At 45.8% G+C, this 19,629-nt stretch overlaps 1 protein-coding gene across 4 annotated transcripts in view; it reads left to right on the forward strand.

Annotated features, from left to right (window-relative positions):
• SUSD1 (sushi domain containing 1) overlaps positions 1-19,629 on the forward strand; it is a 129,962-nt gene that overhangs the window by 91,962 nt on the left and 18,371 nt on the right. For all 4 annotated transcript variants that reach the window (XM_046023878.1, XM_046023876.1, XM_046023877.1 and 1 more), the window contains exons 11-14: positions 3,922-4,013; positions 5,233-5,419; positions 15,655-15,751; positions 19,102-19,360. In XM_046023878.1, coding sequence (XP_045879834.1) covers positions 3,922-4,013; positions 5,233-5,419; positions 15,655-15,751; positions 19,102-19,360 — 635 coding nt within the window. The remainder of the gene's footprint in view (positions 1-3,921; positions 4,014-5,232; positions 5,420-15,654; positions 15,752-19,101; positions 19,361-19,629) is intronic.

Here is a 19,629-nt window from a genome sequence, read left to right on the forward strand (position 1 = left end):
TGTACTGACTCTGCCCAGTGTGGGCTGTGTTTGTTCTCTGTGGTGTTAGTGGGACCCAGGCAGGGTGGGCATGCCTGCCAGGGAACTTGAGAGCAGGCGGTGGTGTTAGCAAAATTCGCACTGGGTCGCTAGTCCTCTGCCAGATTCCCTGAAGTGCTGCGGTAGCTGGGGGGTGTGAACTGGTGCTGCTGGGGGCACGAGGCTGGGTGCAGCGTGTGGAGGCCTCTGTGCACCTTGCTGGCCGGGTATGGCACACTGCAGTAGTTGGGTGCTTCAAGGTGGCTGGGCGCTGCACATTTTTGTTGTACTTTATGTGTTGTTTCAGTTTCCTATCGCTAGTATAATAAATAAGTGCAAATTCAGTGGCTTAAAACAACGTGAATTTATTATACTTCTAGAGGTCAGAAATCTGAAACAGTTCCACCGTGTTAAAACTACAGTGGCATCAGACCTGTGTTCATTCTGGAGGCTGGAGAAGAGAATCCATTTCTTTGTTCTTTCCAGTTTCTAGATCCCACCTACATTCCTTGTCTCATGGCCCCATCCTCCATTTTTTGAAGCTCTTTGGCTTAACTGCTTCTTTTGTCCTTAAATCACTCTCTAACCCTGATCTTTTTGTCTCTCTCTTCTAAGGGCTACGTTAGGTAGATAATCTAGATATTCTAGATAATCCCGGATAATCTCCCTATATCATAATTACATTGTGAATTCTTTCTGCCATGTAAAGTAATATGGTCACAGATGGATGTGGACATTTTGGGAGGGGTGTTTTCAGCCTACCATACTTGTTCTTGCAGATACATCAAAAACTACTAGTTTTTCTATGTTCTTATATTCAGATATGCTTTGCCAAAGTCCCGTTATTTGTATTTGTTTCAAGATTGCTTTCAAACTCCTTCATATTTGTTTTTCAGTGGATTCTGTTAGAATTACTGGTGGTGACATCCTTTGTTCCCTTTCTTCCTAGTATGTATAGCTCGTTTTGTTCTTACCTCTTTCCATGTTGTCTAGAATCTTCTAGCTAATGCTAAATAATAGCTATGAGAACATGCATCCTTGTATTGTTCTTAACTTTACTAGAAACTGCCTCATTGTTTTACTACCCAGGATGGTGGCTTCTGATAAACACTCTTTTGAGTTCAGACATTTCTATCAAATTAAATCCCGACTAAGATTTTTAGTCAGGAATCTATACTAAATGTATTAACCACTATGCTTGTAAGAGTAACCATATGGCCTTTCCCTTTTAATCTATTAATAACTTTTCTAATAATATTCCTGGAATAAATCTTCCTTGGTCACAGGGTATTGTTCTTTGAATGTACTGCTGACTTCTATCTGCTAATATTTTACTTTAGATTTTTGCATTTATGTTAATAAGTGAGTTTGACACAGTGTGTTTCGTAATTGCTTGTGCCATCATTGTGCACTTTTGGCATTGTTGTGCATTATCTAGTCATCTTGAATAAATTGGGAAGCTTTCCACCTTTTTTTGGTGGTCTGTAACGGTTTAGTTAATTAATTAATTTTCCATTGCCCGTCCCCTGGAATTGTTTAAGTAGTATTGAGGTTTTTGTTTTTTATTTTTGTTTTTTTTTTTAAGATTTTATTTACTTATTTGAGAGATAGAGCATGCACGTGCGTACAAGAGGGAGAGAGAGAGAACAAGCACGTGAGAGTGCATTTGTCCGGGGAGGGGCAGAGAGAGAGGGAGAAACAGACTTCCTGCTGAGCAGGGATCCTGACACAGGGCTCCATACCAGGACCCCAGTATCATGACCTGAGCTGAAGACTTATGCTTAACTGACTGAGCCACCCAGGCGCCCCAAGATTAATGGTTTTGAAAGTTTCGTTAACATAATGTTCCATGGACCACTGCTGCTTATCTCTAAAACCTTCTATACCCAATGGTGAGATTGCGTTATTTTGAATCACATGTACTTTCTTATCTACTCTGTCTTACAGCATTTGAAGTACAACTTCTGACCTGTGCAACAGGTTTCCTCTGGGCAAATCTGCCCAGTCCATAAAGAAGGGTCACATCTACCAACATGGCTTCATTCATAGGAACCTGTCGGGCCAGGGCTTACACAATAAAGGCTTGGCTCCCATGAGACTTCTTTCCTCATGTGCTTTGGGAGTTGTCTTTATCATTTATTAATTATTGCAGTGTTGATATGAAACTTCTTTTTTTTTTTAAAGATTATTTATTTGAGAGAGAGTAAACTTGAATTGGGGGAGGAGCAGAGGGAGAGAATCTCCCCACTCAGTGGGGAGTCTGATATGGGGCTCAGTCTTTTTTTTTTTTTTTTTAAGATTTTATTTATTTATTTGACAGAGAGAGAGATCTCAAGTAGGCAGAGAGGCAGGCAGAGAGAGAGGAGGAAGCAGGCTCCCTGTGGAGCAGAGAGCCCGATGCGGGGCTCGATCCCAGGACCCTGAGATCATGACCTGAGCCGAAGGCAGCAGCTTAATCCACTGAGCCACCCAGGCGCCCCTGGGGCTCAGTCTTACGACCATGAGATCATGACCTGAGCCAAAACCAAGAGTTGGATCCTCAACTGACTGAGCCCCCTCAGACTCCCCTGCTCTGAAGCTTCTTAGCAAATCTTTTTTAGTTCTTCAAAGAGCACTTCTCAATTCTCTGCTCAAATGTTGCTTCCAACTCAGAATTCGAAATTGATACTTATTTATATAAAGGACGTTGTCCAAGGCTGAATTGCAGTTTTAGGTTAGTAAACAGGGTGCTGGATTTAAGTAATTTTTTTTAAAGATTTTATTTATTTATTTGACAGACAGAGATCAAAATAGGCAGAGAGGAAGGCAGAGAGAGAGGAGGAAGCAGGCTCCCTGCTGAGCAGAAAGCCCAGTGCAGGCTTGATCCCAGGACCCTGGGACCATGACCTGAGCCGAAGGCAGAGGCCTTAACCCACTGAGCCACCCAGGCACCCCTTAAGTAATTTTTAAAAGATTTTTATTTATTTATTTGACAGAGATCACAAGTTGGCAGAGAGGCAGGCAGAGAGAGAGGAGGGAAGCAGGCTCCCCGCTGAGCAGAGAGCCCGATGCGGGGCTCGATCCCAGGACCCTGAGATCATGACCCGAGCCGAAGGCAGCGGCTCAATCCACTGAGCCACCCAGGCGCCCCCCCTTAAGTAATTTTTAAGAGGGATCCTCTGGTTGGGTATCTTTTGGTTTTAAATCTTTTCTCAGGACTGAGTTTAGATAAATATAAAAGTGTCGCGACCTCTCATTTCTAAATTAAAATACTGCTGAAATCATCCTATGTATATGATTTGATTAAAAGGTAGTATTTTGCTGGGTGGGGGGTGCCTGGTTGGCACAGTTGGTTAAGCGTCCAACTCTTGGTTTTTGGCTCAGGTCATAATTTCGGTGTTTTGGAATTGAGCCCTTCTTCGGGCTCCACACTCAGTGTGGAGTCTACTTAATTAAAAAGATTCTTTTGCCCTCCCTCTCTGCCCCACCCCCCACAAATGCTCTTTCTCTCTCTCTCTCAAATAAATAAATGAATCTTTTAAAAAAGATAGTAATTTTTATTATTTATTTATTTATTTATTAAAGATTTTTATTATTCATTTGACAGAGATCACAAGTAGGCAGAGAGGCAGGTAGAGAGAGTGAGAGGGAAGCAGGCCCCCGCCAAGCAGAGAGCCCGATGCGGGACTCGATCCCAGGACCCCGAGTTCATGACCTGAGCCGAAGGCAGCGGCTTAAACCACTGAGCCACCCAGGCGCCCTAAAAAAAGATAGTAATTTTTAAAAATTTTTATTTTTTAAGTAATCCCTACACCCAACATTTGGCTCCAACTCATAACCCCAAAATCAAGAGTTGTGTCCTCTGTGGAAGGTAGTATTTTTGTATCGAGTGTAAGTTGATTTCTCATTCTTTCCCCCTTGCAGTAAAACAGATCATCGGTAACATTTCAGTATTCAACGAAACCTGCTTGAGATGGAGAAGTAAAAAGACCGCTGATACAGAGGAGATGTATTTAGTAAGTGACTGAACGTTACTCTATGTGTAGATGTTGTCTAGTGTAGGAGGTTTCCAAAAATACCAGCAAACCTAAAAATCTACTTATATAGATGTTATTATCAATGGCAGATTTATAGTAAGAATTGTGAGCCAAAGCAAGAAAATGGGCACTTCTACTACGTATTTGAAGAACGAGACCTTGGGGATTGCTGAGTAAGCTTTGTCCACATGGCGTGATGTGCACGAACGAATGTCCACCCCGTATCCGTGGAAGGAACTCGTGGCTTTTGCCTGGGTATTCCTCTTCAGGCCAATGTCTCTGACCAGGGTCTGGGCATGTTGTCTAGAGAGTCAGGGGGAACTTTCGAAGCTATTGTGGTTGTGAGTAAGAAAGGTAGAAACCATGGGATGAGCTGCTGCTAGAAGAAATTAAGTGGGCAGAGAAGTATGTCCATGGGGCCAGGTGCTGGAGGGTTACAGGAGCGTGCGGAGAATGTCAGAAGGAGGCAGGCCCATCTGTGTAGTTAATGTGCATTTTAACTTTTAAAAATATGTATTGCTTTATATGAAGCATTAAGTGCTGCTTCGCCTATAAATAGCTCCATTTTGTTGCAGTTTGGTACCACATTAAGGTATCGAAAGTTGCTCTGTGATCCCGAAGACACTGTTGCTTGCCTGAGTCCAGGGTCAGGTGTTGTAAAATGAATAGCAAAATTGGAAGGCGTGTGGCCGTCCAATGGCAAATACTCTGTTCCCAAAATAAAAAATGTATTGTTCAAAAAAAAAAAAAACCCAAAACACGAAGGGGGCAGGCAGAGGAGCAAAGCCCTGCCGAGCTTTCACCAGGCCGGCTCGGCGTATCCTCACTCAGGTCGTGCTTTGGAGAAGCCTTAGTTGAGATTCCGCATTTTCTTCCTAGGAGAATGTTCTGTGGCCTTGCCCCTGCCAACATATTTCTCTCTGTTGTGCGTGGTACATGTGAGAACCAAGGACGAGAACACAGTTAGCACTGGGGCTCGGCCTTTTGTACATTTTGATTTCAAAATATTTTTATTGCACTCACCTATTTATAATGCTGGTGTTTCGGGGTGACGCCTGAGAGATTGGCTTACTGTTCTGTTTCACTTTCTGAAGAAACTTTGGAGTTGAGGGCATGATGGCTCTTGAAAAAGGGTAAGTACCCAGGCATTTGGAGCCTTCCAAGCTAGCCATTCACCTAGTGAACCTCTCTGTTTCAGTTCCACATTCGGGGCCAGAGATGGTATCAGAAGGAATTTGCCCAGGAAATGACCTTTAATATGACTGCCCGCAGCCAGGCTCCTGAGATGTGCTTGGACCTGCGTCCAGGCACCAACTACAGCATCAGCATCCAGGCTTGGTCTTCTCAACTTCCCGTGGTCCTCCCCCTGACAACCCACATTGCAGGTAAATCGGGCATGGCAGCATTTGGATGAATGAAGTCACCACAGAGCTGTAGACGGGCCCGGAGGAAGAGGAACCCTATTGCTTCCCACTATCTTAGCGCGAACCTGAAGAGTGAGGGGATGAAAGGGTCCTGTGGTCGTGCCTGTCACGTTTTCTTTCTTAGAAAGGTAGTCAAGGCAAAATACTAACGCGAGTTAAATCTGGCTAGCGTGTTTGTGAGTGCTGGTTACATTCCTTCGGGATATTTAAAATAGTTAACATACTTCAGACCTAAAAAGAATTTTCCCTCATGACGGCTTCTCAGTTATGTGTAATTGTCATTTTGTCGCGAGTGCCTCAGGAGTCCGTTATTCTCAGGGAACAGTGCTTGGCAGCCCCACTTTGGTCCTCTCTCAATTTCACTTTTCACTCATTTTCTCATTGTCGCTCCTCAAATCTGGGATGCTCCCCCTGCCGCTCCCCCCACACTCTGTGCTGAAACGCAGAGTATTAGCTTCTTGTTTCTGACTTCGCGGAGCATTTGGAAGTAATCAGGTGAGGACGTGCCTCTCCCAAGTCTCCCCTTGCTCCCTGCGTGCAGAACCGTGTGTTCTGTCTTCTCTCCTATCCCCACTGCTTAGGCGACAGCCACCCCCAGGTGCGTTGGACCCCATCCTTTCCTGCCTAATCACAATGTGCCCCCAACAGAGAAATAGTCCCAACACTGCATGAGGATGGCACAGTATCTCTTTTTTTTTTGAATGAAAACAAAGAAACAAACACAATTCCTTCAGTCCCATATTCCCTCCAGCTACTTCTTTCAGCGTCCCCTTTACAGTGAAACTTCTTAAAAGTAGTGTAGTGTAGTAGTGTAGTAGTGTAGGTCCCACATCCTGACTTCCATTTTCCCTTTAACTGGATCCAATCCGAAGGTGGTTGTCCCATCCACACTGCTTTACTGAAAGTGTCTCCATCTTACAAAATCCATGGGACCGTTTTTTGTGTTGTTTTTTTTTTTTTAAATCTGATTCCCCTCCCCCCTCCCCAGCATCTGACACCTTCTCGTTCTTGAAACACTCTTGGCTTTGGGGTCCTCCTGCCTTGCTGGCTCCTCCTCAGTCTTTCTCGCTGGCTCTATCCTCTTTAATCGATGTCCTCTCTGCCTGCTTCTCTTCCTTTTTCATTATCTACCCTTTCTGCTGATACGTTTCCTGGCTATAAATATTGCCTGTATGCTGAAGATTCCCCAGTATGTATCCTAGTCCTGGACTCTCCCCTGAGGGCCACACTCGTATCTCCAGTCACCTTTTAAAGATCTCTGAGTCATCTCTCGCATGCCCAATAGACAAGTCCAGGAGGATTCTGATTTCTCAACTCTTCTCTCACCTCCAAAGCCATTTTCCACCCAGGCTTCTCTGTCTTGGGGTATTCGCATTCCTATTCTTTTGTTGCTCAGGCCAAAAGATTCTATCCCCCCCCCCCCCCCCCACTGACTTCTAATCTGTCAACAAGCACCACTGGCTTCTTTCTAAAATATATTCTGTGTCCAAATACTTCTTCCTTCTTCCCCCCCTTTCCCTTCCCCACAGAGCAACCTTATCCAAGCCAGCCACCTCTTGCTTGGACCCTTGCAGTAGTCTTTCTGCTTCCATGGGTGCCCATTAATCTTCCCCTCTCCCCAACCAAGGTATGGTGAAGACAATAACTCAAGAGTCAGAGTGATTTTTTTAAAAAAATGCCTAGGAGAACATGCCATTCCCAGCTGAAAACTGTCCAATGAGTCTGCATTAGTGTTAGACTAGAACCCAGGTTCCTGACCCCCACCTTCCTCACTGACTTCATCTCCTCTACCCTTCCCCCTTTCTCACTAAGCATCTGCTGCCTTCCTGCCCTCCTTCTTGTTCCTCAGATGGGTCAAACCTGTTCGTGCATCCAGGCCTTTCCATCTACTGTTTACTCTTCCTGGGGTGCTCTCTGTGGCTTCTTTATAACCACCCAGGTCTCTGCTCAGATGTCATTGCCTTAGAGTGGCTCTCCCTGCCTGTCCTTGCCCCAGTAACCTCCGTCTCTACCCCATCCCTCTCTAGCCACGGGTCCTGTTTGAGATTTATCACAGAAGTTGTTGTTGGAACTTGCATTTTTTAATGTAGTTGTTTATTTTCTTTCTCCCCTCCTAAAATAGCTCCTGAGAGGCAGAGATATAAAGACAGTGCTGGCATGTAGCGCAAGCCCTGAGTGGCCCCTGGGTGCTGTTGGTGCTGAGGGGATGCCTGGTTAGTGAAGAAAGTCTTTCAAACAAAAGGAATTGCCCAACACTGGGGCTGGAAAGAGAAGTAATGTTCGGCTGGGCATTCCTTCTTTTGGTGACTTCTTCAAATGAAAAGCTGTTTGGTTTCCTGTTCTTCGGTTCTTGTTGTGTTTTGGATGGTTTGCGCTGCTGATTCAAATTAGTATATCAGGTTTTTTGAGTTGGGGAGGAGAGTTTCTTCTGAGGACACACTTCTGCCTTGTTTCCTAGGCACAGGATAGCCCCAGTAGCGCAAACGCCCTGTGCCCATGGCCACCAGGGGACACTGTTGAGCTGTTTAAGTCTGTTGAGACCCTTAGCTGGACTCTGAGACAACAGCAGCGTTATTTTCCAACTCTACCCTACTTTAAAGAATTTGAAATTTTGTAAAAAGTGCGAAAATTCAAGTTGTTATGATATTCTAAAGGGTAAAAACCAACCAACCAACCAAAAGAAACCCCACCCAAACCCTCTCATAATAGAGGAGAAAAGAGCCTTTCTTGTTGATACGAAGAGAGGTATGCCTGATTGCCTAAAATGTGGCTTGGTTTCAGTAAAACTGTGAACTTTTGAATTTTACCAGAAATGTGAGGCAAGGGATTTGGGTCTGGAAAACGCAGCAGCTGATTTCCCAGAAGAAAAGTGAGTGGAATTTCCCTCCCGCATGTCTTATATTAAACTAAATCTTACTGATGGGAACAGGATGAAGATAAGTACTTTAAATACGTCGCTGACCTCAGAGGAGGGCACAAGTTCTAGGCATGTTGAAGGACAGAGGCAAGTGTCCCAGTGAGAACTGGGTCAGAGGCGCGGGTGAGACCAGATCCTCTGGCAGAGTCTCTGCCTCGCGGGTGACAGGCTTCCTCAGGTAGAGCCCCACGAGCCAAATTCTTCAGAAGAGCCTTACTGTTTATACTCCCTCCAGAGCAGGGCGGAGAGCAAACTTCCACCCTCAGAAGAGCTTTCACACGTTGGCTCTGCTATTTTCTAGCCAAGTCAGAAAGCTGTGGGCAAAACTGTCTTCCCAACCAGGGAGGGGAAAGTGCAGAGAGAGAGAGACAAAGCAAATGTGTGCGGAAATGTCAGCTAAACCACTGGGGCACACAACACGGTGATCATTTGAGGTTGAATAGTTATTATAGAATTGAGACTGCCAGGGGCGCCGGGTGGGTTGAGTGTCTGCCTTTGGCTCAGGTTATGATCCCAGGGTCCTGGAATTGAGTCCTGCATCGGGCTCCCTGCTCAGCGGGGCAGTCTGACTCTCCCTCCCCCTCTGCTCCTTGTTCATGCTCTCTCACACTTGCTCACTCTTTCTCTTGAATAAATAAATAAAATAAAATTAAAATAAAGATTAAAAAAAGAGAGAATCAAGGATGCCAAAGGAGAAGAGGGAAGAAAAAAAAGTCAAGGAAACCATTCCTTGCCAAGTTTGCCATCAGTACCAAGCCTGGCAACCTATATGGGAAATTTCCTGTGTCTGCCCGCATTCACAAGAAGAAAAGGTACTTTTTCAGATGTTCAGCAGAGATGTTCAAAAACATGCACGTATGTCCCGAGCATTATCAGACTGTTCCCCTCATGGAGACAGCTCCAGTTGGGGGAGCTTCAGTTGGGCCTGCAGAACTGGGAATCACAGCCCCTCTTCTGATGCCCCGCCCCTGACTGTTGGGAGCCCCCAGGAAGGACTGTGCAGGACCAAGTCTGCTGCCTTCTTCTGCTGGAGGAGTTCTTCTTCTTCCATTGTTGGTGACCCACAGCCCATCCAAAGATGGGGCGCTCCTGTGTCCTCTGACAACCCTGTCTGCTTAGGCTGGCTCCGGGGTACCACATGTATTCCTGCTGGACCCCTTGGTTCCCAGGGCCTGAAGCTGTGGTAGAGGTCTGGACAGGCCCTGGCTTTGATCCCAGCGCTGTCCCTCTTTGTCCGGACTCTCTCAAAGCCTTTCATGAACATGGGTGTTTTGACATGTGGGTATGCAGTGTTAGATCAGGCCAGAAGCGAGGCACACATGCCCTTCATTACCTCAGTGGGTCACCCCTTACTCTCATCCCCAGTGATCTCCTGAAGTACTTTCTAGCTACAAGTCAAACCCCAAATCCCCAAGTGAATCGCTGTGTGGGCATGTACCTCCCAGTTCCCCTCACTGAAGGCATCTACATCCCGGCCTAGGCCCCGTGAAGATGTAGGTGATGCACCACAGGGGAAAACAGGCTGCACACTGTTAATTCTCTTGTATTAGTGTTAGTTTTTACAAAATATGAATGGGAATTTTTTTTTTTTTTACATTGTAACCCTAAAAACTGGAGTTTCTGTGTGTGATAGGGCTGTGGAAGGATATGCTGTGACATAAACAATTTAATTCAGCAAATATTTATTGACTCATTATACACAAAGAACCTGTGCTAAGTACTGCAGAGGGGAGATAAAGATGGAAAGAAGATTGTTCCTCCTCCCTGGAAGGCTGAGTCTCATAACTTCATCGGTCGGGAGATGTGGCCAGCCATGTGACGGCTGATGACTCACGGTGTGGTCACCATTTTTCCTATTGCTGTCCATTTCAGCTGCTCATGGCTTTAGCGTGTGGCATGGTCGGTCTGGGGAGGTGCCAAGGTTTAGGAGAGAACCATCGCAGTGTCTTCATGTGTATTATTTGTGTGGCTGAATTCCTTACCTTTATTTGAAGTTTATATAAAGTTGGGACTTTTATTAGTTTGGGTGCAGATATCATTTTCTGGTTTTGGTTCTCTTTGTTCCTTTTGGTATGTTTTAGAGGATTTTAGCACATTTTCATTTATATGATCTCCTTTCTCTTATTGATTTTAATAATTTGCCTACATGAATGATATTAATCTTTTCTTACACATATTATAATCTCCCAGGCTATTTTCTGTTTAGTTTTCTTGTCAATATTCTTTTTAACATTTAGACATTTTAAGTTTTCACGTGATCAATTCTGTTGGTGCTTTTTTTGGTTTCTGCCTCTGGTGATGCCAAGAAAAGCCTTCTCTGCCCTGAAATTAGATCAATTCTTATTCTTTAATATTTTCTAATGCGGCTGCTGTTTCTGTGGGGTTCGAACTCAGGACCCCGAGATCAGGAGTTGTATACTATATCCACTGAGCTAGCCAGGCGCCCCCTGTAATGCTTCTTAATAGTTTTGCTTTTCACTTTTAAACTTAGACCCATTCGGAATTCATCTTGACATATGGTATAAAGCTAAATTTACATGGTAGATTTTTTTCCCCTAAAAAATAAGCCAGTTTCCTGCCACTTTTGGAAAGACTATCCATGTCATACACTATATTCTCATTTATCTGTTTGGGTCTCTTTCTAGATTGTTTAGCTTCTTCCTTGCCTGCCCTAGGCCTGCAGCTTACTATTTCAATTATTGTAATTTTGTACTATATTTAATATTTTGTAGGGCACCTTCTCCTTCATTGTTTTGCTCCCTACCCTGCAGGGTTTTCTCACATGGCAGCCCCTCTATTTTTCCTTTGTCATTTGCTTCTAGTCGAGGATGGATATTGTTGACCCCTGGGGATGGTAATGAAGGGACTCCCTTCTGGGTCTTCCCCCACCTCACATACCCGGGGGAAGAATTATGCTCTTGGGCTCAGACAAGACCGTCTCTGGCGGTGGGTCTGATCTGGTTTAAATCAGTAACGAGTCTCATGGAAAAGAGAGCACATCGACCCAGAACGCCAGTCTGGGGGATGGGGAATAGCACCCTGGAAAACATGGCTAGAAATTAAGGTTATTTAACCTTGAAATGTGGCTAAGAACTAGCCTGATGAAGTTCAGGTTTTCACATTAGAGAGAAAAAGTCACTGGTTTAAAAGACGAGGTGGGGAAGGTCTCAGAGCAGAAAGCAGTCTGGAAGTCACATGGTGATGGGATCAGCCAGGAAGGCAGAAACCAGCCAGGGGGCAGGAGAGGCCTTCCTGCTCCCTCCGTGGACCTGCCTTCTGCAAGCCCGTTGAGCAATTTGTTCTGCTTTGACTCAGGGTGATGAGCAACGGGGTGGTTTTAAAAGGTTAGCCAAGGGGCGCCTGGGTGGCTCAGTGGGTTAAGCCTCTGCCTTCGGCTCAGGTCATGATCCCAGAGTCCTGGGATCCAGCCCCACATCAGGCTCTCTGCTCCGTGGGGAGCCTGCTTCCTCCTCTCTCTCTGCCTGCCTCTCTGCCTACTTGTGATCTCTCTCTGTCAAATAAATAAATAAAGGCTTTAAAAAATGTAAAGAAAAAAAAAAGGTTTAGCCAAGAGATTAGAAGAACTAGGATTAATAATCTGAGAGAAGAGTAAACAAAGGAACAGTGTAAAAGAGCCGGAGAGGGTTCTCACACACAAAGTGAACAGTAACTCTCCCTCAGGGCTGAAAACAGGAAGTGTGTGATAAAAACCACTTACTCTATAGTGACAGCAAAATGTCACAAGTCACAAACTGAAAGGGCATTTCCATGTTCTCATGAAGGCCTGAGGGCGGAACTTCGCAAAGGAGAAGGGGCACATTCCCTTGGGGGAACCTGCTCGGGGCTTTTCAAACCTTGCCCCCCTCTCCCGTCACCCCTGCAGGAAACTAGCAGCTGTCTTCCTCAGGGGTGTCAGATCCAGAATCTCTTGGAAGCGGCATCAACTTTTCACATCTTTTACGAGACTTTGGCTGTAAGTAGGGACCGTTTCAGGCCACCTCCAAGGGTCCCTGGCAGTCCCACAAGCTTATGGAAACCAGAATTTATGTGACCATATCTGGTGACTTTGGAAGAAATGCTAGACTTGGCAGAGTCTGATACAAGTGACTGGGGGTTCTCAGTCTTCCATTTGGTACTAGATGCCTGGGCTTCCGAGGGGTCAGCCCAGCGCCCTTGTCTCTGCTCTGGTGCATTTACGCGGTCCCCCTGGGCAGCTGTGGCCTCTGCTACTGATGACTGACACTGTGTCACGCTCAGTTTGCTCCTGTCTGGACCTGTATTCTCACTGCCTATTGGATGATTCCAGCACAGCAGACTTAGCAATTTTGAGATGTGAGCTGCTGCTTTTTTATATTATTATTATTATTTTTTAAATTTTATTTATTTGACAAAGATCACAAATAGGCAGAGATGCAGGCAGAGGGAGAGAGAGAAGCAGGCTCTCTGCTGAGCAGGGAGCCCGATGCAGGGCTCGATCCCAGGACCCTGGGATCATGACCCGAGCCAAAGGCAGAGGCTTTAACCCACTGAGCCACCCAGACGCCCCTAGAAGTGAGCTGCTTCTGACCTTTTCCCCCCAGACCTTGGTGAATGACATCATGACCGAGGCAGCGGTCATGTTCTCTCTCCCCTCCGAGAGTCTCTTCCATCTGCCCCCTCTTCTCCATTCTCAGTCCCTCACTTGCTTCAGACCTCAGGCACTGCATACCTAGATTTTTGGGCAACACGAACTTTGGTTCTTTTCCAGTTCATCCTCCAACCAGCTGTCTAAATTGTACTTCTAAAATCCATATCTGCTAAGACTCTGTAAGTGACTTCCTGTTTCCTGGACCTCTGGAAACGTCCCCCCCCACCCCCGCCCCCGGCCCTTGGCTGCTTGCCTCTCCCAGGCCGAGACTCCACATTTCAGCTCCCCTACTGCCTGCTCCTGGGCGCATGCAATTCTGCATTCGATGCTCCATCCGCCCACTGCCCTTGGTCAGGTGTTCTTCCTCTGCACCCCAACAGTGCCCTGTGTGTGACTTTATCATAGCTCTAAGTGCCATGTGTTTATGAAACTATCTCCACTGCGAGACTTTGAACTCCTGGAAAGCAGAAACCGTGTCTTCCACCGCTGTTTCTCCTGGCTTCCCATGGTGCATGGTATATAACGGTAGCTAACAAATGGGTTGGTTGTTGGTGTATGATTAACATATTTAATTGAGCTTTTTTATGGAAGAATAATTGACATGCAAATTATATTAGTTTTAGGCATATGACATGATAATTTGATATTCATATACATGATGAAATGGTCACCACGGTAAATCCAGTCACCATCTGTCACCATAGATAGACAGCTTTTGGAATATTATTGGCTGTTTTCCCTATGCTGTACATTACATCTCCGTGTCTTGTTTATTTTATAACCAGAAGATTTTAACTCTTAATCGCTTTCTTTTATTTTGTTGACCCTGAAACCCCTACCCTCTGGCAACCATCATATTTGATCGTGCTTTAAAAAACTATCTAAGGACGCCTGGGTGGCTCAGTCAGTGAAGCGTCTGCCTTCAGCTCGGGTCATGATCCCAGTGTCCTGGGATCAAGTCCCAAAGCGGGTTCCCTGCTCTGCAGGGAGCCTGCTTCTCCTCTCTGCCTGCCACTCTCCTTGGTTGTGCTCCCTCTCTGATAAATAAATAAATAAGATCTTTAAAAAAATTTTTTTAAATAAAAACTAGGCAGTTAGGGGCACCTGGGTTGCTCAGTGTCTCAGCTTAAGTGTCCGACTCTTGATTTCAGCTCAAGTCATGATTTCAGGCTCCTGAGATCGAGCCTTGTGTGGGGCTCTGCACTGGGCATGGAGCCTGCTTAAGATTTTTCTCTTCATCCTCTGTCCCACCCACCCCTCCCCAACCCCCACAAACTATGTAGGAAGGTATAAGTTTTTATTTATTATAATATGGATTGGGAATTTCTACCCCAAGCCTATTTTCTTAATTTTTTTAAAATTTTTAAAAGATTTTTATTTATTTGAGAGAGAGAGACAATGAGTTGGGGCGCGGGGCAGAGGGAGAAGCAGACTCCCTGCTGAGCAGGGAGCCTGATGCAGGGCTCCATCCCAGGACTCTGGGATCATGACCTGAGCTGCCCAGATGCTTAACCAATTGAGCCACCCAGTTGCCGCCCCCCAAGGTTATTTCCAAATTGGGTAAATAAAGTCTTGAGTATTTATCTTGGCCTCCTAGTCCTTAATTTCACTGTAGTAGATTTTTAAAACCAGGGTTGTGGGGGGGCTCATATTTTTAAATTTTCAAATTTAATTTAAATTCAGTTAACATTTAGTGTATTATTAGTTTCAAAGGTAGAGCTCAGCAATTCATCAGTCTTCTATAATACCTGGGGGAGGGGGGCATTCCCATTTTATTCTTTGTCTTTTTTTCTTCCTTTCTCCCTCTATAAATCTCATTCACTTGATAGCAGTGTCGAGAAGATTATATGAGATGAGGCCCGTGCGGGACACAGCTAGTGCATCTTCTGAGTGCCCAGCGCCCCCGAGCTGAGGGGCCCACAAGGCAGAATGGCACCCGGTGTGTTCATACTATGAACGTAACTGCCGGTTAGGTTCTGGAACGCTGGCATCAGCTGATACTGTCCCCTCCCAGTAGAAGGTCTATTTGGGATATCTGGTTGCTGGGGAGAACAAAATAAGGACAGAATGCTCTGTGACTGGAAAGGATCTAGAAGTCAGAAATGCAGGTCTTGCCTGCCAGATAGGAACCTGTCCAGCACGTTAACTGTCAGCCCCACTGTGTGCGCCTTCTGTCAGCACTGGGGCATCACTTTAAAAAAAACATTGTGTAACATATATAAGATAAACTGTACCATTTCAGCCATTTTCTGGCACAGAGTTTATTGGCATTAAGTCCCTTCACAATGTTGTAAACCCTCACCACTGTCAATTCCTCGAACCTTGTTGTCACTCCAAACAGAAACTGTTGATCATTAAGCAGCTAACTCCCCCTTGCCTACCCACCCCTCGGTCCTCAGCAACCTCTAACCTTCTTCTGGGTCTGTGAGTTTGTCTGTTCCAGATGTTGCACAGGAGAGGATCATCCTTCTGAGTCTGGCTCGTTTCACGTAGCATAATGTTTTCAGGACTCATCCGTGTGGTAGCAGGTGTCTGAAAACACTCATCACTTCTTACATTCCGACTTCCCTTGCAATGGCCCCGTGAGGACCACTTTCGCCAGCTTCCACTCAGTTCAGTCACACCCTTTTCCTCTTTCCGGCTTGTTTTCAGAGCCTCCCCCTCCGGAAGTGGACTTTGTCACAGTGCATGGAGGGCCTTTACCCCATCTGAAACTGAGGAAAGCCAAGGAGAAAAATGGACCTATCAGGTAGGTCGTGGCCCCTTTCCCGTGGTGGCCCAGATGTTCTCACGGAGAGTCTTGGAAGTTTTGGTTTGATGGAGGAGGGGGCTTCTGAGGCACTGCACTTGAATGGTTGGGGCAGGGCAATCAGGGACTCTTGTCTGTGATTCCTTGGGCACAGACTGGGCCTTTAGTTCCAACCAGCATCCTTCCAAATGAATAGGGAGACTCCTAAGGGGTCAGAGATAGGCATTCGGGCAGCTTAGCTCAACAAACGAAATCCCTTCCTTTGGTCTCTGGCCGGACAAGCACTGATTGCGCATGACGTGTAAGGTCTAATCCTCTACTCTCACCTCTTCACGTTGTCTCTCTTGGTGACGGTGGACCAGGAGCAGCATTTCATTTAAAGACAATCTTTGTGTAGTGGATCTGAAAGGCTCATTCGGATAATTCTCTTAATTCGTCCACACATTGAGTTATGGGCAAGACACTATATAGCTAATGACTGTTTCTGGGATTCCAGATGGTATTAAGATAGAATTAATTCACCCGACTTGGAGTCGGGTTCTACATTGCGTTCCATTAAGTGTTTTATTTACAGGGTCATGCCTGGATTAGAAAAGCAGAATTATTCCTCTTTTTTTTTTTTTTTAAGAAAGGAAGATGGAGGTTCCCCTGGAGAGATAAGCCCCTTGCTCACAGGAATAAGGCAAGGACATGGCAATAACCTTGCCATCCTTGACCTAACCTTCATTGCCTTATGTCATTCTTGACCTGTTAATCTAATGACCCTTTAGTATATTTGAGCAGATACTATAAAATTACAAAAAATAAAGTCTGGGTATATTATCTGTGTGTCTCTTTTTTATTTGTTTGTTTAATTTTAAGTAGGCTCCATGTGTGGTGTGGAGCCCAGTGTGGGGCTTGAACTCATGACTGTGAGATCAAGACCCAAGCTGAGATTGAGTCACTTAACTGACTAGGCCTCTGTGTGTCTTTTGATAATGAACCTTAGGCTTTTCCTGTCTTTCCATTAGTTTAAGTGCAGTAAATTCTCAAAGGTCTTTCCAGGCATGGATATTGCCTACGTTGTTCTATTCCTTGATTCCTGATGAGTGACTGGAAGGCCCTGCCATTCTGTTGCTATGAGGAGAACAGAAGTTATGATATCACTGCCTGAGAGACTTTGAAGAGCAAATGTAATATGTAGGCCAAATAATTACGTAAGGCCAAAAAAAAAGCCAGATGATAGTCTATCCCTGTGGCTAATGTGCCCTCCAGTGCCTCCAAAACAGGAAGTGGAGATCTGTGAGTCATTCCAGGGAGGGTGGCAGTGAGAAAGAGGGGAGAAGTCTTTCCAGAACAGTCATCCAAACAGCCACAACTGCTTCCCTAACGTCATCGGGGTTAATTACCAACAGGCAAATGCAGCAGTTTCCTCTCCCTGACTACCTGGTTTGAGCTGGGGAAGCAGCTTTGCCAGTGTGGAAGAGGCCCGAGTCTGCTTTCTACATTGTTCGGGGAGGGGGTCAGGGGTATGGGGCACATGGTGGAACAAGGCCCTGGGACCGAAGCTCCCCTACTTAGCTTGGTAATCTTGGGCGAATGATGCATTCTGCTCCTGGGCTCTCATCATGGTAGTGTCTCCCACAATTGCCAACTTATAGAAATAACCCGGGGTGCCTTATCAGCAGTACAAATCCCCAGACTCAGCTCCTGGAGATTTCGATTCAGTAGGTCTGGGATGGGGGCTGGAAATCGGTGTCATTATCAAGCAGCATAGGTGATTATGAGCATGCTAACTGGGGAGACTGCTTTATGTCCCACGAATGGTGCCTCTAATGTCCAGAACCACAGGTGAGGCTTGAAGTTGCCCTTGAACGCCACCATCCACAAGGCAAGATGGATTGGAAGAGGAGTTTGAGGACAGCATGGAGCTTCCACACCATTTACTCTCTTACCTGCAGCCATGATTCTTGGGATGTCTTCAAGTCTCCAGGGAAGTGTGTCGTTACAAGCGTTCCCTTGTAGGTGGTGGATGCTCTGGAGATGTGTGGTGGTGGTGACAGCAGCAGCTCCCCGCCCTCCAGGCTTGACCTGGTACCTTTTGTAGAAAGCTCTTTCCTGGAAAGTGAGCCCAGACGTGGTGGAAAACAGGGCCCCGAGGACACATAGGATGTTTGCGATGGAGACTGTCCAAGTCAAGGACATATTGCCGTGGAGGGCTCCCTTTTCCTAACCTAGTGACTCATGGTCTTTTAGGAAGCAGGAGATGGGGCATTAGGAATGTGGAATCGGAAGTTGTATACTTACTACTAAAATAGATTATGTGGCCTCATGGTTTGGAAATGACCCTAATCATCTTTGGTACTCATGCATGTTTATCCTCTTTACGGAAACATTAACTGAAGAAACATTAGTGGGGAGTTGGCCTCAGCCAAAGACCTGGGTAAGGGCTTTCAAGGGTACAGGAGTAAGTCCCTTAGATCCCTGCTATCAGGCCTGATAGAGAAAGCAGATGTTTAGACCTGTGCTTTACTGGAGGCAGGACAGAAGGACGGAAGGGAGGGGATGAAAAAGGAGGCACAATTTGTACTCGGTGTGTTTTTATTCTTACCCCTCTTTTCACTGACAGGGTTTGTGTTTGGTGGAATCAACAACAACAAAACACAGAAGGATACTTGCTGGCTGGTGTGCTTCTCTGTCCATGTTCGGGGGACAGTTTCACAATGTACACATGACATTTTACCTTTCTGGCTATTTCAGGACATGGTCGGACTAGATTAATGCATGGTGACTTGGCGCTCCTTACTTCTCTTTTATTTCACATGAACTTTGGTATCTGGGCCCTGGAGGGAATGCAGGTCACATGAGTTCCGTTTCAAGTTACCATGTGATTGAGCCTTTCTGCAGGCTTAGTACATTAACGCTTGTAGGCAGGCAGCCTCCTTGTGACTGCTAAACCCTTTCCACAGCTGGGCTTTTTTTTTTTTTGCCCACGTGGAAACCGCTAATGAGAGGAGGTATACAGCATGCCCTCTCTGGGTAGCCGTACGTGGAGCCTCCCCTCCTGGCTAAAGAGGGTTTACTTGGCATCCATCTGCGGTGGAACCTGACGACTCACATCGTGTCATGTGACATGAGCGCTGGAGGTCCAGACTGGAGTTCCCTAAGGGTTGGCGCTCCCAGACTGTAAATCCACACCCCCCACCCCGGAGGCAAGGACTTTTTCTTGTCCGGTGATGTGTCTCCAGTGCCCACAAAAGTGTTTCGCTCATAGCAGGTGCTCAGTGAAGAGGAATAATTGAATGAATGGCTCTCCCAAGCAAGGGTCTGATAGACGTTTTCTTTTTTCTTTTTCTTTTCTTTTTTTTCAGTTCATATCAGGTGTTAGTGCTTCCCCTGACCCTCCAAAGCACCTTTTTTTGTGATTCTGAAGGGGCCACCTCATTCTTTAGCAACACTTCTGATGCTGAAGGGTATGTGGCTGCAGAACTACTGGCCAAAGATGTTCCAGATGATGCCATGGAGATGTCTATTGGAGACAGGCTATACTATGGGAAATACTATAATGCACCTTTGAAAAAAGGGAATGATTACTGCATCATACTGCGAATCACAAGTGAATGGAATAAGGTACACTTCTTTAAAAACTCATGAATTCTCTATTTTCTTCTTCGTGTGAAATGTAGATGTTTGAACATTTGTTTCCCCGGTATTTGAGATGGACACCGCATGTACTAACCAGAAAAATGTGTCGAATACTTTGCCTGCATAAATGATGGACTGGTGAGACCTTTAAGGAGGTTGATGGTCCGAAGTGTTACTTCCCTGTGCTGCTGCCAGGCTGCTGCCTCCCTGCGCCCTCTTGGAAGCAGGAAGGAGAGGCTTCTCCTTGAATGTCA

The sequence above is a fragment of the Meles meles genome, chromosome 11, assembly GCF_922984935.1.
Source record: "Meles meles chromosome 11, mMelMel3.1 paternal haplotype, whole genome shotgun sequence".
Classification (NCBI taxonomy): domain Eukaryota; kingdom Metazoa; phylum Chordata; class Mammalia; order Carnivora; family Mustelidae; genus Meles; species Meles meles.